Raw genomic sequence first — 21,092 nt, forward strand, 5'->3', positions numbered from 1 at the left:
CAGCATAACTACTTTTTTTCCTAGCTGCTAATCAGTTCTAATTAAGCATCACTGGATTCGCTAATTCTGATTTCTCCCCACAGAGACTGCCAGACCTGCTGAGTTTCACCAGCAATTTCTGATTTTGTCCTATATATATGTGTGTGAGAGACAGCACCCGTATTCATCTGTCATCTTACCATATCAATTGTTATTTCAATGCCAATGTACTCAACAATCTGAATGTTTGTGGAAAAACTTACACAGTCTGGCTCAGCAACCTTTCTTGATAACTTATTCGGCAATTCTCTTGCACTTTGTGTAAATATTAATTCTGCTCTGCTAATTCCCAATATTATAATGCTAATAGCAGTTGATTTACTTAGGATAAACCAATTAGAAAATCTGACTATTGAGTTCAACTTCAGTTTGTACGTCACACCAAGTTGTGATTCTTGTCGTACCAGTCCTTCAGATTACTCAGCAAATTCCTTGAGTGAACTTTGTTAATTCCTTGCTGTAATTTCAATTCATTTGAAAACCTCAAAGCGTTTCATTGCAAAGGAAGCAAACTTTGAACTCGCACTTGGTAAGACTTTTTTTCAAATTTTTTTCAAATTTCCAACTAGGGACAATTAAGTGAAATATTAAACATTCAGAATTGCTTAAATATCCATGACTCTAAATTTACAGTAATTTAGAATACAGGAAACAATCATGTTTTGCAGTAAGCCATGCATGTCCTCTCATTGACATTCAGAGGGAGCCTGAGAGACCGAGAGCGCTTTGATTGGACAAAGGAAGCTTTGTGTTTTCATTAACATTTCCAATTTGAGAGATCCATGATAGTCCTTTTACTTCCTAATTAAATCAAAACTTGCTCCATGTAAAATAAAAAATACTTCTCAAAATAAATTTCATTTATAACAATTAATGTATAACAATCTGGGACTCTAGCCAGATAGATTAGTTTGTGATAAAATCTGTGGCCATGAGTCTTATATTATGCAGGGTAATAATCCTATATTTGTAGCTAACTTGCAGAATACAGGATCACTTGCACAAATAAATTGCTGTGCAGTAAGAGTGATTATTTATAGGCAAGATGACGACTAAATTTTAATCCACTAATTCCCTAACTGCCTTCCTGCTTGAGCTCCACAGATGAACTGCTGTAAAGCAGCATATATGCCCTTTAGATATGAGATTTCTGAGTGACTGCAACTCGCATGGCTTTGCTTTACCAATGTAGATGTTTGCATGGCCTCTGGGCTTGTTCATGTTTGAAACAAAAACTGGTTGCATTAGTCATAATAGTACATATTGAACATGTGTCATACCACTACAGCACTTTGTTTTGGTTACAGGCTGTTTTAATGCTTATGGTTTGCATGTATTTCAAGTAGTGTCTCATAACTTAAAAGACAAAAGTGATGACCAGAAAGGAAGGTTGAATGAATCACACTTTTAAGTCCTTGTTTCATTGCAGTTTGGCTTTATATTTGCAACAATGCTAGTGTTGACCAATGTTTTGCTAACAAACATTAATACTTCCATTTTTTTTTTGTTTTTGGCATCTTAACCAACAGATTATAGGGCTAACAGTAGAGAAAGTAGATCAAGCACATTAACCGTCCCAGATCAGCAGAGAACCCCCCACCATCGTTCACGTTCTGTCTCTCCTCACCGTGGTGATGACCAGGGCAGGACCCGGTCACGTTTACCCAGTGTCCCACTGCAGAGGTGTGTTTTTGTTCTTCACAAATGCTGGTTTAATTTGGTAAAATGTTGGGCTGAAAGTGGTTAATTTTTAACCTTCACTTCTCCTGTTTGTCAGTGCAATAGTTTTGTCTGATTGAAAGCGGGAGATAGCTTGCATGGAATTTCAGGAGCATTGGGTAAAGGCAAATATTGTTTTGGGTTTTGTGCTTAAAATTGATTTCCAGATCTTGATGGTTTTCCAGAGAAAATTTTGATGCTTGATTATTATGATAATCTTCTCCGTACTTAGGAGTTTAGATGAAATCCATCAAAGTCGTCGTTCTCGTTCCCCTACACGATACCAAGATGCCTCTCGCAGTCCAGTCGAATGCAGGCCCAGGGACATGGACAGTTATTACACCTATGAAAGAGACAGGTACAGTTTTCAACGTAATTACTCCAATCCCTTTTTCTTTTACATGGAATTGAAATTTAAAGGCTAACATTTTGCTGTTATTTTCATTTTGATGTTTGAAAATAATCCCAGTGATCTGAACTTCCACTTCTGCGACAATATTTTTAAAAGGGATTAAGTTATAAAGTCTGTGAATCTTTGAGTAGCAGAAGGCTATTTTAAATTTGACCTTTTGATTTTAGTTTGTGATAAACTCCAGTACACCATTTGACTGATTTTACAGTTCTCCACTTTCCTTTGTTCTCCTCTTGTAAAATGAAGATTAAACACACTTCTGGAAAATTAATGGTGAGTGAATGCAACTGTCACTATCTGTCCAGATGCATTACATTCTGTGCCATACCATGGGTGCTGTGCTCTGCTTTGCTTCTCTTCCCTGCACATGCCCCAACCGCAAATCCATGCCACAAGCTTCCCAACTTGCTGTCCCCATTAAAATTTTAATGGTAGCAGGTAAGACATTAGAAAGCCAACCTCCCTCTGCTCAGCCATGATGTGGAGGTGCCAGTGTTGTCCCTCTGAGTAAATTGAGGTCCTTAAATTGATGGCCACATCAGGGCCTTGACCTTTTTACCTGCAGTGGGAGACCCAGGACCAGCTTGGTATATATTTCACTGTGATGGCTGAGGAGGACACTGATAAGGGCAGCCTCTATGATGTGTCCCCTGGGTCCATCAGTGGCTTCCAACCCCAAGGGATGTGCCTGCTTCTCTTATGTGCTATGACAAGCAAGCTGCACCATTAGATTTTTCTGGCTATTCTCAGGTGATGGCTATCTTAAACCAGTTAATGGCATTAAATGGAACAGGGAAAGCTAGACTCATTCTCAACCTATTTATTGAAAAGCCATGATGTGGAGGTAATAGTGTTGGACTGGGTTGCACAAGGTCAAAAATCACATGACACTAGGTTACAATCCAATGGGTTCAGTTGAAAACACTAGCTTTTGGAATACTGCTCCGTCAAGTGCTAGTGCTGAGAAGGTATTCCCATGGCACTAGGGTGATTAAAAGCACAGTAATAAGTAGTGATAAAGAGATATACCAAGTTTGGGATTTGCCACAAATTGCTCAGCAAGTAACAATCTGAGATTCATTTGGACCTGCCTGGGTGCTGAATTGAATTGAATTTGTCGCCTGTACCGAGGCACAGTGAAAAGCTTTGTCTTGCAAGCAATATTGGCAGATCACATAGTTAAATAGCATAGATAAGTAAATAATAGGTAAACAGTGGCAAAAGCCAAAGCACAGGTACAGGCAAATGCTAAGTGTTTTTGAGACCATTCAGTATTCTAACAACAATAGGGTAGAAACTGTTCAAAACTGGCTGGTGCATGTGTTCAAGCTTCTCTACCTTCTCCCCAAAGGTAGAGATTATAGAATAGCATTGCCAGGATCGGATAGTTCTTTGAGAATGTTGGTGGCCTTTCCTTGATAACGGACCTGGTAGATGGATTCTATAGATGGGAGGTTGGTCTTTGTGATTGCCTGGGCTGAGGTCACCACTCTCTGTTATCATCTCCGATTTTGAATGGTACAGTTGCCATACCAGTTAGTGACACATCCAGACAGAATTCTCTCGATGGCGGACCTATACAAGTTGGCAAGGGTATTCACCATCATGCCAAATTTCCTCAGCTGCCTGAGAAAGAAGAGACATTGTTGGGCACTGTTACCAGTACGTCCACTTGAACAGTCCAACAAAACTTGATGACACCCCTTGTTTTACTCATGGTCTCCCTCACTTTATCATCATCTATCCAATTGAATTCAACTCATTGTATATACTTCTCCATAATGTCTGTTTCTTTAGTCACAGATTATTCTGCAAGGGATTATGATAGATTAATTACTACATTATTCACAGATCTCTCTGTTCTGTGTGGACCTTACATTTCGAGAATAATACAGTGCAGACAGTGTGTATCATGTCATACCTATGAACTTTAAGTATAAGTTCTTGCCAGTGTTAAACAGAAAATCATGAAAAAATCCAGCTCCACACACTGATTTGACTCACTGTCACTGCAGTAATTACTGACCCAGTTCCACACACTGTAATTTGATCCACTGCCACTCCTTTAAATATCCTTGTGTATTTTTCCACATTATTGACAGTATTGTAGCAGCAGTGTATTGTGAGACACTGGCTTGTGCTGGAGCATGCTGTTCAGTTCTATTGGAATGTTGTCAGGGCCTACGACCTTTGAAACCTCCAGTGTCTCTAAATGTTGATATCATGTGGAGTAAATTCAGTTTGGATGGGGGTGGGGGTGGTGCTGAAGGTTGGCATCTGTGTTGTTGGTGTCCTCCAGAGATTGCTACATGATTTTATGTAGTCGAAGGAACACAAATGTAGTAAGTGATCTGTTATCAATAGGAATTTTGTTTTATCTCCATATAGCTAAGTCTACAGTAGGCCTTTAGAATATCATTGGATTAGAGTGGTGCTGGAAAATCGCAGCAGTTCATGCAGCAGCCAAGGAGCAGGAAAATCAACGTTTCGGGCAAAAGCCCTTCATCAGGAATACTGTATATTGTTCGAAATGTCGATTTTCCTGCTCCTCAGATGCTGCATGAACTGCTGTGCTTTTCCAGCACCATTCTAATCCAGAATCTGATTTCCAGCATCTGCAGTCATTGTTTTTACTACTTTAGAATATCATTTCATAGTTCTATCTCATCTCTTCATATGTCCTGCAGACTGCCTACAGTGGATACTGGGTGAATCAACATGATAGGTGGAAGGATGGTGATTGGCACATGGGATGGCATAAGTTGGCACTGAATTTACATGTGGTATGAAAGGACTGTAGGATGGATAGATGACCATGGTATGAGTATTGGAGTGCCCTTGATAGGTGGACATAGGATTCATATACACTAAACATTTAAAATAATATAGAGACACAGCAAGTAGTTTGGAAGATGAATTGTATGTTAACATTTCTTGCAAGGGGTCAGATCGCAAGAGTAGTGAACTCCAACTGAAGTTCTACTGTTCTTTGGAATACTATGCCTGGATTACTGTGTAACTCTTTTCTTCAGACCCAAGGAAGACTCTTACCTAGCTAAGAGGTTGATACAACAAAAGTTGATTCCTGAGATGATGCTTCCCCCCCCACTGACTACCGAGTTTAGAACTAAGGGATAGAGACCTAGGATAAGCATTTTGGCTTGAGATGAGAAATCTCTTCACTCTGAAGGTTGAAGTCATTGGAATTCCCTTCTCTCAAGAATTGTGGATGCTGAATTGTTGAGCATATTGTTTTGAAGGTGTGAAGTAAAAGTGAATGCTGTTCTGAACTGAGAGCTTATGCGTCCCCGTGATATAACTAGATAGCAGTCTGAGTGTACTGGAAAATTGGAAATATGTACCGTTTGGTTGTGAAATGGATACCTGAGTTGGTTGTTGTTTCGACAACAATTTAAATTTAACCAATTATGCCCCACGATACTAAAACCCAATCGAGTTTGGTTCGGTTCGATTGGATGCTGGCAAAATAATAAATTCAATGAGATGATCTGATGTTGGGGATATAAAAATGTAGGCTGCCTTGAAAATTGAAGGCAGAGCAACTGCCATCAACACAGATGCAAGAAATTAGGAAACACTCTCTAAGGTACCTTTTCATATGAAACATGATTGCAGTAAAAGAAATAAGAGGACCCAGGGAGGTCTTCAGTCAGAAGAAAAAAGACACCCAAAGACGACAGCCGCTGTATGGTTTTGAAATTTATCTTGATGTCTTGCAGAACAGCATATTGTTACAGAATTGGGGAGAGGTAATAAGTTAACAGAAAGGGGGTTTAGAATTGTAAATAGTTGTTTAATGTTCACTTTTAGAGTTAAAGAATAAATTAATGTTATTTTCTTTAAATAGTGGAATTCAAGAGTTCTCTGTCGCTCATTTTTTAACAACAGATTGAGGCGAGGTAAGTTTTGCTTGGTGTTTAGTTTAATTAACAGAAGGGTTCTCTGCCATGCCATAACAATATTTAAGATTGAGCTCAACAGATTAGTTGACTGTTACATAATCAAGGGACGTGGGCACAGACAAAAAGGTAGTAAGTAAATCAGTTATGACCATATTGGATGGTGGAGTACGGTGAAACAAATAGAAGGCTGACTATTTTTTTTATTTTATGTTTTTTCCTGGGATGTGGGCACTGCTGGTTGTGCGAGCATTTATTGTCTGTTCCTAATTGCCTTTGAGAAGGTGCTGGTGAGCTGCTTTCTTGAACTGCTGCTGTCATTGTGTTGTAGGTACGCCCACAATGCTATTAGGGAGGGAGTTCCAAGATTTTGACCCATCAGCACTGTATTTCGAAGTCAGAATGGTGAGTAGGTTAGACGGGATCTTGCAGATGATAGTGTTCCCATGTCCTTGTCCTTCTAGGTGGTTATGCTCATGTCTTTTGAAGGATACTTTTACTCCTGTATTAGTCTGTGCACTATTATCTCTGAGGTTGGTATACCTTTCTTCATTTACAGTGTCCAAAACTGAATGTAGTGTTCTAGATAGAGTAATTACTGTTTTGGTTCAAACATGACAAAATTAGTGAAGTTAAGGTGTGAATGACTGTCCTTGATATTAAGGCAACATTTGATTAAGTGTGGTATCAAGGAGCCCTATACAAACTAGTGTCGCTGGGAATTGAGGGAAACTACACATTGGTTGGATTTGTAGTTGTTAGAGGTGTATCATCTCAGTTCCAGGTTATCACTCTCCGAATTCCTCAAGGTAGTGGTGTAGGTCTAACCACCTTCATTTGTTTCATCAATAACCTTCTTTCCAAGCATATCAGAAATAAGAGCAAATCATTCACCATCTCAAGCCTGCCCCACCACACAATAAGATCATGGCTTAACTGCTTGACTGCTCTTTTGTGCCAGCTCCTCAGAGTTCTCCATTTTCTGATATTTCAAAAATCCATCCAAAGTCAGAAGTGAGGATATTCACTGATGTTGACATAGCTTTCATCACCATTCATGACTCCTCAGATATGCAGCAAGACCTGCTCATCAAACAAGCTTGGGCTGATAAGTGTGAGATATGGCCTAGTGGTGATGTCACTCTGATCCAGAGTTCAAATTCTACAATGGCAAAATTTTGAAATATCTGGAATACAGTGACTATATAACTGCTGCCAATTGTTATAAAAACCACCTGGTTCATTAATGCCCTCTCAGGAAGGAAATCTACTATCCTTAGATTCATAGGAATCCTATAATGCAGATAGAGGCTATTAGGCCCATAAAGTCAGCAATGACTCACCCCAACAATATAAAGAGCATCCCAACCAGACCCACCTGCCCAATCCTATTCTCCAAACTCCACATTTCCCATGGCTAATCCACATAGCCTACACATCCCTGAACACTACAGGACAATTTAACATGACAAATTTACCTACCTGCACATTTTTGGTTTGTGGGAGGAAACTAGGTCATCCAGCAAAAACTCAAACAGATACCAGAGAATGTGCAAACTCCACACAGAACTACCGAAGGCTAGAATCAAACCTGGGTCTCTGGTGATGTGAGACAACACTGTTAACCACTATACTGTGCTTGCTTAGTCTGGTCGACATATGACTCCACACCACAACAACGTGAGTGAATCTAAACTGTATTCAATAGGCATGGCAATAAATTCTGGCCTGGCCAGTGATTCCTTCATTCTTTGAATTTTTTTTAAAGTGACAAGTAATATTTGTACCACAGGAATGCTAGACAATGATCATTTCCAATAAGAGAGAAATCTAATAATTTTCCTTCAACATTAATGGCATTGAAACCTTTGCTACCTGTTTTACTAGAGCTTCCTATTGACCAGAAACTGAACTGGAACAGCCTTATGAATACTGTGGCTACAAAGAAAGATCCGAGGCTAGGAATGTTGCAATGATAAACTCGTTTCCTGTCTCCCAGCAGCTTTCCATCACCTACGAAGCACAAGTCAGGTGTGTGTTTGGGATACTCCCCACTTGCCTGGATAAATGTAGCTTCAACAACACTCAAGAAACTTGACATCATCCAGGACAAAGCAGCCTACTTAACTGGCACCACATCCACAAACATTTACTCCCTCCATCACGAATGCACACTGGCATCAGTTGCACCATCCACAAGATTCACTGCAAAATCTCACCAAACCTAATTCAGTTACATTACCACTAGGCCTTTCAAACCAATTGCTCCTCCAACAGCACCTTCCAAACAAATGACCTCTAACATCCAGAAGGAGGAGGGAAGCAGATACATAGGCAAACAACCTTAAAGTTCCCTCCAAGTCCGACACCAGTAAATGCAAAGTACTGTGGATGCTGGAAATTGGAAACAAACACAGAACCCACAGTTGTTCATGTCATTGGGGTTGTTCAGTTCTGAAGAAAAGATGTATGGGACTCGAAATGCTAACTTTGTTTCTTTCTCCACAGAAGCTGGCAGACCTGCTGAGTTTCTCCAGCATGCTGTATGCTTGTTTCAAGTTAGACACCAACTTGTATTGCCATTACTTTACTGTTGTTGGATCAAAGTCCTGGAATTTCCTCCTTAACAGCATTGAGTGTCCCTACAACATATATACTGCAGTGGTTCTAGAAATCTCTAACAAGTAGTGTGAAGTTTCCCTCAATTTCCAGTGATACCAATTTGTGTAGGGCTCCTTGATGCCACACACAGTCAAATGTTGCTTTATTTTCAAGGACAGTCATTCACACCTTCTCTAATTTCAATCTTTTGTCATGTTTGAACCAAAACAGTAATTACTCGATCTAGAGCACTACATTAAATTTTTGGACACTGTAAATGAAGAAAGGTATATCAATCTGAGTCAAGTCTGTAGAGCATAGTAAAAGCATCTTTCAAAAGCCATGAGCATGACCACATAGAAGGACAAGGATATGGAAACACTATCACCTGCAAGTTCCCCTCCAACCTACTCACCATTCTGACTTCGAAATACAGTGCTGGCCACCTTAGACCCTGTGGCCCAGCATACCAATGCTGACCAACAAACACCAAACTGTGCTATACTAAACGGTACCTTCTGCAGGGCAACTAGAGAACACCCATATCCCCGAATGAATCTCTCTATTCCTCCACAGTTTCCAGCTTTGCATCCTTTTAGAAAATACACTAAAACATTCCCTTATATTGTCACCCACCCAGCATACTGTCAACAACAACTTAAGGTATGTTGAATTTTGGTTCCTTCAAGATATTTTGAAATATTTTCTGAACCAGGAGGACTGGTTCAAGTCCCATTTGCTCTAGAGTTATGGCATCGCTCAACAGATTGATTCGGAAATATTTTCTGGTGCTCTTGTGGTGCAGTGATTTATTGTCCCTACCTCTGAGTGAAGAAACCTGGGTTGAAGTCGTAGGAATTTTAACTGTGCTCCCACAGCTCCAACCTTGTCAAAGGTATTATTAACAGTAAAGACCTTTTGCTGTTTAGTTTATTGGAGTTTAATCCCTTGAAACAATATGTTTAATCCCAAGAATGTTAAAGATAAAGTAAGAAAAGCTATATTTATAGCACCGAATAGACAAGGCCAATTTGCAATCCAATCTCCATCCTTCATACATCATGCAGGAGTGAACATGGTTCTTTTTGATTCTATATGCTTCCTTCAGCTAAGTATGGCTATTTAACAAAAAATTCAAAGATACAGAATCAATAAATTTTGACTCTTAGATTAAGAACTATTTGTGAAACGTCATTTCTTTGAAAGTCCCGAAAATGCACATGACCAAAAAATTACAGAAGGCCAAAAATTGTCAATGCAGGATTAATGTTGATATACTATGGAATTTATTTTACCATTGGTTCAGTCTTCCACCAGTATAATTGAGGTGAACATGTTAAGTGTGAGCATTTTCCACTTGCATGTCTCAATGTTTATAGGAAATATCACGTCCTTGTTGGACAATCTGTATAATGATGATCTGACAATTACAGACAAGTCAGTTTATCCTCCGTGGTAGGGAATTCTAGAAGTGATCATTTGGGACATTATTAATAGTTATTGAGGTAAATGCAGGTTAATTAAGAAAATCCAACATGGTTTTCTATTGGGAAAATTTGTTATCTGGCTTGCTGGAGTTTTTTTGATGAGATGGCACAGGGTTGATGGTAATGTTGCTGGTTTGGGGTGCATAGACTTCCAATCATAGAATCTGTACAGTGTTGAAGCAGGCCATTCGGCCCACCAAATCCACTCTGACACTCCAAAGAGCATCCCTCCCGAAACCATGCCGTGCCATCCACCTAGCCAGTACATCACTGGAAACTATAGGCAAGTTAGAATGGCCAATCTGCTAAACGTGGTAAAAGTGAGGACTACAGATGCTGGAAACCAGAGTTTAAATCCGAGTAGTGCTGGAAAAGCACAGCAGGTCAGGCAGCAACCGAGGAGCAGGAAAATAGACATCAGAAACCTGAGGAAGGGCTTTTGCCCAAAACGTCAATTTTCCTACTCCTCGGATACTGCCTGAATCTTTGAGCTGTGGGAGGAAACCAGAGCACGTGGTAGAAACCCACACAGACACAGGGAGCACTTGCAAACTCCACGTAGACAGTTGTCCAAGCCTGGAATTGCAGCCTGGATCCATGGTGTTGAGACGCAGTAGTGCTAACCACTGTGCCACCCTCCAATACAATTGAGGTGAGCATGTTTAGCGTGAGTCTTTTCCATTTCCAAAGTGATGAAGCATCGCATAACACATAAACCAGAGTTCATGAAATAAAAGGGACAATAGCAACATGCCTATTGCTAGAGTATCGTGTGCAGTTGTATAATCCACATTGTAAGAGAGATGTAACAGCACTGCAGATGGTGCAAAAGAGATCTACCAAGAGTTTGTTGTGAAGAGAGATTGGTCAGACTGAAGTTGTTTTCCTTTAAAGAAGAGTAGATTGAGATGAGACATGATTGAGAGATTTAAAAAACTGAGGTGCATAGACAGGAAGAAACTTTCCACCTGTTTGGAGGGATCATTGACCAGGGACATAAATTTCAAGCAAGGGAAAGAAGGTTTGGAAGAGGTATGAGGAAAATCTTTTATACCTTGAGGTTAGTGGGAATCTGGAGCTTGCTGCATATAATGGTGTTAGAGGGAGAACCCCTCATTACATTTGAGAAATATATAGATTATGTAGTTGTAATACCAAGGCACTGAGTCAAGTGCTGGAAAATTGTATTACAGCAGTTAGGTTGTTTTTGACCGGCATTGACCCAGTGGGTCACTTTCTGTGCTGTGTTACTCTGTTTTCTGTGACTTTTTTTCTACGACACTGTCACAGTTCCAAATTTTATGCATTAGGTAAAACTTGGAAGCATTGCAAACTGTGAGGAAGATATTAGAGTTTCAGAAAGATGTAGACAGGTTGGTGGAACATGAGAAGATGAAGTTTAATGCATAGACATGTAAAGTGGTTTATTTTGGTAGAAAGAGCATCTGGAGAAAACTTAAAACAAAAGGGCATATTTCTAATGGGTTGCAGGAGTAAAGGGTCCTGTTGTGTGTATATATGCAGAACTCATTGAAAATGGCAGTGTAATTAATAAAGCATAAGTATCCTTGGCATTATCAGTGGGGGTTTAGAGTACAAGAACAAGGAGGTTATGGTAAATTTTATATAAGATCCTCAGCTGGAATAATATATCTGGTTCTGGGCATCACACTTGAGGAAAGATGTGAAGACATTGGAGACCCAGCAGTTGGCTGGTTGGTGAAATTGGCACCTTTTCTCCTTGGAGAAAAGAAGGTTAAGAGAAGATTTGATAAAGGTATTCAAAATCCTGAGAGATCTGGACAGGGGAGACCAGGACAAACTTCACAAGAAAGGATCAAGAACAGAGTGCAGATTTAAGTTTTCTTCTTTTTATCAAGTACTTTATGAGAAAAAGCATTTTCATACAGTATGTGGTGAACACACTGCCTGAGAGTGTGGTGGAGACTTAGACTGTTACCTAAAAAGAGGTTTTGGAGATAAGATGGGAGCAAGGCATCGGGTGAAATTTTATTTCAAGGAGTTGATGTGGATACATTGGGATGAATGGTCTTCTGCCTTGTTACAATTCTGTTGCTCTATACTATTTAAATAAAAAAGGGGTTCCTTGTAATAAATGCAAAATGTGCTTGAAACCAAAATAAAATCTAAACATGCTGAAAAAAACTCAGCAACATCTGTGGTCAGAGAAACAAACTTAATGTTCCATGTGTGTGATCTTTCATCAGAACTGGGAAAAGTGAGAAACAGGGATGGAGAGAGGCTGGACATAAGAATAAGAGAGAAGGTCTGTGACATGGTAAAGGTGCAAGTGTTATGCTGCAAAACCAGATGGATCTCTAATAGCGTAAACACCAGATCCTTCCAGAGGATGTGTCAAGATAGCTGCCATCCCAATGTGAAAAAAATGAATTGATAGAAATGAGAGAAGAAAGAAACAAATATACAGAGAAACATAAAACAAAATGGTTGTGATTTAAAGTAGCTGAACTCTGTGATGAGCCTGGAAATCTAAAGCATGTCCAGTTCACAAGATGAACTGCTGTTAGTTAAGCTTGCATCGACCTTCACAAGAACTCTGCAGTAGATGACAAATAGAATGATTAGAATGGGAGCATTCACTGGAGAATTAGAACAACAGGTAATGATAAGCTTGGTGATGTTTGCTGACTGAACAGAAATGATTATCCAGAAGATGGGCTTGAAATGCAAAATCAAAAGGCTCAGTCTAAACTTCTACAAATCGCTAATTTGGTCTGAGCACACTTTAAGAAGGAAATATTTGGAAAAGGTAGAGAGGAGGTTTGCCGGAATGACGCTTGGTTTGCTTGCAACTTTAGTTACATAGAGAGACTGGGAAGCTGGAATTTCTCTTTAGATCAGAGAAAGACGAGGGTAGATTTACTTGAGATGTTGAAAACGATGAGGGTTTTTCAATGACAAGCAGAAATTGCTAGGAAAAAACTCAGCAAGTCTGGCAGCATCTATGAAGAGAAAGCATTTTGGGTCAAGTGACCCTTCTTCAGAACACTCTGTTCCCGCATCTGAAGTTTTCTTTTTGGTCTCGGGATCTTCAGTGATTTGGCTGTTTTCCCCATGTCAGTGGCTCAGTAAGCAGAGGTCAACATGTACATAAATTGCTAAAAGAACAGTGGAGGAAATTTGGAAAAATTGCATTACCTAAAGCCTTATTAAGGTTTGGAATGCATGATCTGCAAGCACGGAAACAAATCCAGCAGGGACTTTCTAAAAAACATTGGACTGGCACTCTAAGAGTATCAATTTCTGGGATAATGGAATGAATTGGACTCTTTCAATGAGCTGGCATAGGCTAGATGATTGAAGTTGTACAAACCTATTGTTCAGAACATCGAAAAATATTCCCAAATTATGTCAATGGGGAAAAATATCCCCCCTTTAGAGAGTTGCTGCAGAACTGAATAGTTACCATTGACTCCTCCAAACCATATATAAATACAGGTCTCCGAGATTCACCCAGGTCAACTGTTATGTTTCATACACAGAAATGAAGATTATACTACAGCATTTCATTGATATTTACAATCCTAGTGGACAATTTTGAGAAACCTATGATTGTCAAACTCAAAGGACAGATTTAGAAATTAAAGGAAAGTTTCAGAACATATGGTTCATATCAGTGAAAGTTATGAAATAGAGCTACTGATTCATGTTCATCTTGTTTAAAATTCCAGAAGTAGAAATTTGAACAGGAGGTGAGTGAGTAAAACTAAAATAAACTTGCCATAGTCCTAGAGTTCTATAGGACTGCAAATTCATTAGAGATGGCATGGTGGTTTAACCTGAGTCACCAAGCCTCTGGTGAGGGGCGATTTTGAGAAGACCAGTAATCTCAGTGGGTGTGGGAATTGAAACTGCACAGTTGGTGTAACTGTCTGTTTGCTCGCTGAGCTGATGGGTTTGTTCTCAGATGTTTCATCTCCATTCACATTGTTAGTGAGCCTCTAGTGTAATTCTGTATCGCAGAATAATTATGCAGCTAACTGACTCCCAATATGAGAGGTTGGGGGAGGGACTAAAATCATTATTAAACAGGGCTAAAGCAACATGAATAACAGACACTCCATTAAAGTTGATACTGCTGTTCAGTAGATCAAATTGGAATCTCAATGTATAATGTATAGGCTATTGAAGGTCTATTTGGATTTCATTGCCTTTTGTACACTTCTGATCATTTATTATCAATTGATTACATTATGAAGGTGTGTGTGAGGAAAATTCATTTGATTGTTATTTTGTAGAATAGACTGCCTGAAACAAATTTAATGCAAACTTTCAAAAAGAAATTGGATTATAGTTGACATGATAAGTAATTTAATGGAAATCAAGAAAGGAATAGGCAAATGATACAAACTAAATAACTCTTTCAAAGAGTCAGCACAGCCACAATGGGCTAAATGGCTTCCTCGGGCTGTGTATGTATTCTGGTAAGTATTACAATGCAACAGTATTGGAGTCATTGGACTACAGTTTATGCCAATGTGAAAGTGTTGTGTAAAAACATTGGTACCTCCCATTTAGATTGTATGGGCATTGGTGAAGACTAGTGTTTAAATTTGTTACACGCTGCGCTTTTCTGTTAGTAACCATATTAATATAAAATTAACAAGACGCTATCCGTTTCAAGCATCCTCTCTATCAAACTCAATCTGTTTTATCTTGAATATTTTTGTTCTTAACAAGTATCATGGATACAGCAGAAACACAGAAATTTCCCTTGCTTTTAGCCTTGCTCGCTAGGTTTGATCAACTAGGAGAAAGTAAGGACTGCAGATGCTGGACATTAGAGTCGAAGAGTGTGGTGCTGGAAAAGCGCAGCCGGTCAGGCAGCATCTGAGGAGCAGGACAGGCGATGTTTTGAGCATAAGGAATTCCTGATGAATAGCTCTTGTTCAAATTGTCAACGTAAATATGATTTATGAAAATATAATTTTCTTGTTACCAGGTTTTGTTTCAAACAAAATTGAGTTACTATTTATAGTTAAACTTTATAACTGATAATTTGTGTGATCAATTAAATATTGTCACTTCAAGTGTATTTTAAATACAGCATGGAAACCGATCCTTTAGTCCAACTTGTCCATGCCAACAGTGTTTCCAAACGAAACTAATCTCACTTGACTATGTTTGGCCTATATCCATCCAAGTGTTTCCTATTAATGTACTTATCCAAATGTCTTTTAAATATTGTAACTGTACCTGCATCCACTACTTCCTCTGGCAATTCATTTCACACACACACACCACTCTATGTACATTTAAAACATTCTCCTCTCGCTTTAAAAAAATATGATCCCTAGTTTTGAAATCCCCCACCCTAGGGAAAAGACTCATGCTATTTGTCTTATCTATGATCCTCATGATTTTATAAACTTTTTTTTAATGAATAGAAAGTCTAAGAGCCAAGTTTATTAATAGTTTTTTTCTTATGTTTGGTATCTTTTATTATGTATTGTTGCATGTAATTTATAAATATGATAGAGTCCATCATCTCAATGGAATAGTACAATAGCTGATCTGTTGTCTCAGTGGGATATCTCTACATTGCAGAGAGGATATCATCCTGTGAGTGAAGTTCCATCAGTGCAGATAGCTTGCTGTCTCCATATTTGCATTGGTGCACTGAGCCAGTGATTTTTGTTTAATCTTTTAAATAAAAACTCTTGTTAACAAAGTTAACTGGAACAATTCTGAACTGCATGGATATGTTTTGTGGAGCAGAATATCCTTTTAGTTTGCTGTTTCCTATCTGATGGGATGAAGAGTTCTGATAATATCAGGCTATTTGATTCTTCTCCATGGAGAATGGAATGGCTGCAGGTGAGCAGTTAAAATGTATTATGGGACTAAGTGAAAAATAGCCATGATGATTCTATGAATCTCCTATGAATTAATGCATTTTCTTACAGCTGTATTAAATATTGTTTTCAGATTTTAAGTGCTTATATCATTGAAACATAAAATGATTTGTTCACTATCAGTGGCATCTTCATTAGATCTCACTTTCTTTTTCATTGCTCCATTTTTTTTCTCCTCACTGCATTGCTCCCCATTCATCATGTCTGTGCAGTGAGTTCCTTATGCTGCCCAGGGCAAAACGAGGAAGGAGTGCAGAGTGCCTGCGTACTGCCAGGTAAATAGTAAGTGAATGTATTCTGAGAACTAGCTTTATTTTAAATATTTGGTTTAGCGTTCTTGTTGTAATAATGGTTTTCAGTTGTAAATTTGTACAGTTCATTGATAGATATCTAGTTGTGTTGTTTAAAAAACAGTTACACTTTACATTTGTGTTATTTTGCCTTTCATCTTCATGGTGAATAATATTGAGCAACGTTCATTTTCATGGTCTGTATTTGGTATGTTCCACAGCTATTGCTAATAATACTAAGATATAAGTTTGAATCCACGAAAATGTGTGAGCTTTATGATCCATTGCTAATTATAACGTGCTAATGATCACAATTCTGACATCTGTTCATGTCTAAGTCCTTGTAAGATTAGATTTATTCATGTGACCATGGTTTAAAATTTTGCTTTGTTATAAAAACATTATGGCAAACTATATCCTCTTACAATTAGCTCATTGCTGGTGGTAATTGTAGTAATACAAAGCTAATACTGAAAACTGCATTTATGTCCAACTTTAAATATTGTATTTGCCTTCAACTACTTTTATTGAGCAAGTCGTCTCTTTCTTTTTCTTTGATCTGTTTCCCTTTAAAAGTATCTGACGAGTGATTTCCATTCAAGCAAACAATTTGCAGGAAGGAAACACATTTCTAGACTCTGCCATGGACCAAAACTGCTATAGGCCTCTCTGAGTACTGACCTTTGACTGTCATTCTCCCTTTTGGATCTGACCTGTCAGAATAGAGTTTGTGACCTCTCTTAATAATGCATCGACACTTGGAGCAAGATTAAGCAATTCAGCCCCTCAAGCCTGCTCTGCCATTTGATGTGATCATGGCTGTTCTTATCTCAGCCTCAATTCCACTTTCCTGCCTGTGCTCCATAATGCTTCAATAATAACTAATTAAAAATCTATCACCTGCTTAAAATAAGAAACTTCAAAATTATCTTCAGTGTGAAATTCTCTATCCATATAGAAAGGACCTCTAACCTGCTTGGCCACATTAGTGGTCTCTGAATGGCCTTTCCTGAATATCAAGGAAAATCCTGGACCATCCACAAAGCAACAAATGTGTCGACTGGAGCATTGTGCTGTGTGTCATTTAGGGATTGTTTATTATGTTTCAGAATGCATTTTCTTTTCATGCGTGTTTTGATATGATGTCTGGAGATTTGCTTTTATTCTCCAATTATTGCTGAAACAATCATTAGTTTCTTGGAAACAGGTGCTAATACCAACAAAAAACAGCCCATAATAGCGTCTATGCCACTTGCGTCATACAGATTGCTCTCTTATACCTTTTAACACTTGATGTTCAGACAACATTTCTGGTAAAACTTACATTGCGTACCCTCCAGCTTTCTGAGGTGCTTCCAAATCTTGTGATGCCTATCAAACTGAACTTTGCCTCCATTGTAACGAGGCAGTGAATAAGTCAAGAATGAGCTGGAGCTGAACATTCTTCAACAGTCCCATCAAAGGCAGGCTACATGTTTTAAGTGATAAATGGGGAACAAGACAACAAAAGGTGACTAGGGAACTTTGAATATGTATGCAAAGATTTCAGAAGAGAAGCAGTTTGAAGAATTTTTTGGGAAATGGTTGTTTGATTGGTAATGGTGGATGTGGCTATTGAGCTGGACAGTTGTGGGAAAGATTGTGAGCAGAATAGTGTAGTCAACCATGATAAATGCTGGACAGAAATGACAAAGGCAGAGAACTGTGTATTGTCAATGACAACAACTTATGGATGTAGTTTGCTCGCTGAGCTGCAAGGTTCACTTCCAGATGTTTCATTACCCTATTAGGTAACATCTTCAGTGGGCCTCAGGCATCACCAACCCAAAGATTATAAGTAGAAAGTGGGAATTTTCAGCATTGCTTCACCTGAGGCCTACTGAAGATGTTACCTAGTAGGGTAATGAAATGTCTGGAAATGAACCTTGCAGCTCAGTGAGCAAACTTACATCCAAAACCTCAACCTGAGCTACAAATCTTCTCAAAACTCGCTAACAACAACTTGTGTTTATGTAGCACCTATTTTTAAGGAAGTAAAGTGTGCCTAGATTCTTCACAGGAGCATTATACACAGTTTAACATAATTAGTCATGTAAGGATTTGTTCAAAGAGATAGATTTAAAGGTACATGCAAAAGAGGAAGGCAGAAACTGGAGAGTTGAAGGAGGGAATTTCAGAGATTGAGACAGCTGAATGTTTACAAGGCCATGATTGATGGAGCACAAATATCTTGGAGTGTGCTTGGAGAAAATTACTGAAACGGAGATGGGCAAGTACATTGAAGGAATTGGAAATTCTGAAAATGGACCTGTTATTTTACTAAAAGCCAATGTACGGCATTGAAAAGTGAACAAGATTGGCTGTGTTAGGTTCTGTGCAATATAATGTTGAGTGATTGCAAATAGAACATGGGAAATCAGTTAGTGTGTTAGAATAGTCAGCTGGCATCAAGAAGGGTGGTCAACAATGGAATCCAAAGAGATGATGCTGAAATGAGCTTTTAGTGAGCATGGTTCTTTAAGTTAAAGAGACAAGAGAGTGAGATTTACAATATTCAGTTTACATAAAGTACTTTTCTTGTTCTTGTACCTCAAATTGACTGGAAATGTAGATTCCTGATCATAAGTGACTCTGAGTCCAAATAATTGGTGAGACTAGTGATGAGGGCATAATGTGAAGTCTCATGCTGTTCCAAACTTAGTAAAGCTGGATAAAAAAATCATGAGGCACACTAAAGCTTTTCAAAGCTTTAACTGATGAGACATGGCAATATCTTTTCATACTACTTCTGTCTCTAGTCTCTATCTTCCATAATTTTCTCAATAAATCATTTTTAGATCCACTACATTTTGAGTGAGTTCCTCCATGGCAGAGAGCCCTCCAGTGCTGTGATCTTGAATGTGTAAAACATAATAGCAGTCCGCATGTTGATTTGAATCATGGAGGTGTAATCTCTCTCTCGCTACCTTGTGAAGTTACAATGTAAATTTGATTATTTGTCGGTTTTAAATTTTAACATGTTCTCTTCTTGTATCCTTGCTTATGTTATTCTGTCTTGCTGCAGTATTTTTAGAGAAATGAGAAAACCGCAACCATACTCATGTTCACACATTTCCTGTAGTTTTCCTATGTTCTCAGTCAACTTCAGTCAGATGAATTCCTTTATTATACATGGAAGTTGTCTTCCCTCATAAGTTGTGTTTGCTTTCTCCATGATTAGAGTTACCAGCAAGTGGGATGCCTTGCCATAAATGTCCATTGTTGTTTTCTCCTGTTCATTCAGCCATCAAATTATACTCACCAAATTTAAATAGTTAAATTTGTCAAATTAAGTATAATTTGCATTGAAGTATGTTTATTGAAATGTGTTAAAAGTCTCATCACAGTTATGTTTTTTTGGTTACTAGTTTTATTGTTACCAAAGCAGTTGTCTTAAGAGAAACTCACTCCATCCAACATGTGTGCTGTATCAATAAAAGTCACTTTGTGATCTCTGCTAACATGTATGTAGAATTTCAAGTCTTTGAACTTATTTGTTTGTACCTTTTTAATTGGCAAAAAGGATAAATGTTTTCATCAGTCATTATCATTTTCAATCTGAGAAAGAGACAAAAACCAAGGCAAATATTCCATCGAGCAATTGTATTTTCTTCTACAGCTCTAAGTAAGCTGTAGCAATCAAATGTTGCTAACATTGCCCCATTGCAGTTTTGGTTTAAGTTACAAATTCTCTTCCTGCTTACTTATGTGAAGATTTTAATCTGTCATGAGACAGAAGTTTATTCATTTTCCCTTGTGCACTGTCGCATGTCTCCAAATCCTTTAGCAAGGCTGCATGTGTTTAGATTAGATTCCCTATAGTGTGAAACAGGTCATTTGGCCCAACAAGTCCACATCAACCCTCCATTTCCTTCTGACTAATGCACATACACTATGGGCAATTTAGCATGGCCAATTCACTTGACCTACACATTTTTGGACTATGGGAGAAAATCCACGCAGACGTGGGCAGAATGTGCAAACTCTACACTGACAGTCACCCTAGGCTCGTCCCTGGTGCTGTGAGGCAGCAGTGCTAAACACTGAGCCATCGTGCCATCCCATTTAAAATGGGGTAAAACATTACTTAACTAATGGAGAGTTTCTATTGCTTTCTTTATTATTTTTGATATTTTTAAATTGAATTATCTTTTAATTAAAGTAAAACTAAGATACAGAATAAATTAGGTTGATGCAATTTACATCTTGTTTCATAACGGAGATTTGATTCTGACAGTCTAACCTGGCAAAGGTTAATGTCCAGATTCCATTGTCATTTTATCAGTCGGGCGCATAGCTAACATTAAACTTGAGAAGGATTTAAGGACTGAATGTGTATTAACTACACAGACTGCTTTGGAGACTGGAGGGAATGGGTATTGTGAAACATGAGTATTCTTGCTGGAGGCAGCAAGAATAGCATCAGTGATCAGCCAATTATTGGAAATCAAGTCACGGACTTCCCCGGTGTTAGACAGTTCCCTTCAGGAGCCTGAAGTCTGAATGTGGTCTACAGGATGGGGGAGAAGTTGAGGGAATGCAGGGAGTCTTTTAATTACTGAATTCACCACCCCACCAAGCACCACTCCTCCCCCTCCAGGAACAAATGGGCATATTGCAAATGGGCATAGGGCATATTGCTGAGATGCCCTCACTGTGTCCTCAATGCATTGACTGTGCCAACTCTC

General features: G+C 38.6%; 1 protein-coding gene across 21 annotated transcripts in view; it reads left to right on the forward strand.

Annotated features, from left to right (window-relative positions):
- Positions 1 to 21,092, forward strand: part of rims1a (regulating synaptic membrane exocytosis 1a) — an 857,383-nt gene that overhangs the window by 606,533 nt on the left and 229,758 nt on the right. For 18 of the 21 annotated variants that reach the window (XR_015753101.1, XR_015753102.1, XM_087979575.1 and 15 more), the window contains 3 exons: positions 1,569 to 1,722; positions 1,991 to 2,116; positions 16,288 to 16,350. Coding sequence is in view for 19 of the 21 variants with exons in the window: in XM_087979575.1 (XP_087835701.1) it covers positions 1,569 to 1,722; positions 1,991 to 2,116; positions 16,288 to 16,350 (343 nt within the window). In the remaining 2 variants the exon portion in view is untranslated. The remainder of the gene's footprint in view (positions 1 to 1,568; positions 1,723 to 1,990; positions 2,117 to 16,287; positions 16,351 to 21,092) is intronic. The other 3 variants (XM_087979584.1, XM_087979639.1, XM_087979621.1) reach the window with 1 other exon arrangement.

The sequence above is a fragment of the Chiloscyllium plagiosum genome, unplaced genomic scaffold, assembly GCF_037043375.1.
Source record: "Chiloscyllium plagiosum isolate Xiang-an unplaced genomic scaffold, Cpla_swu_hap1 HiC_scaffold_3, whole genome shotgun sequence".
Taxonomy (NCBI): domain Eukaryota; kingdom Metazoa; phylum Chordata; class Chondrichthyes; order Orectolobiformes; family Hemiscylliidae; genus Chiloscyllium; species Chiloscyllium plagiosum.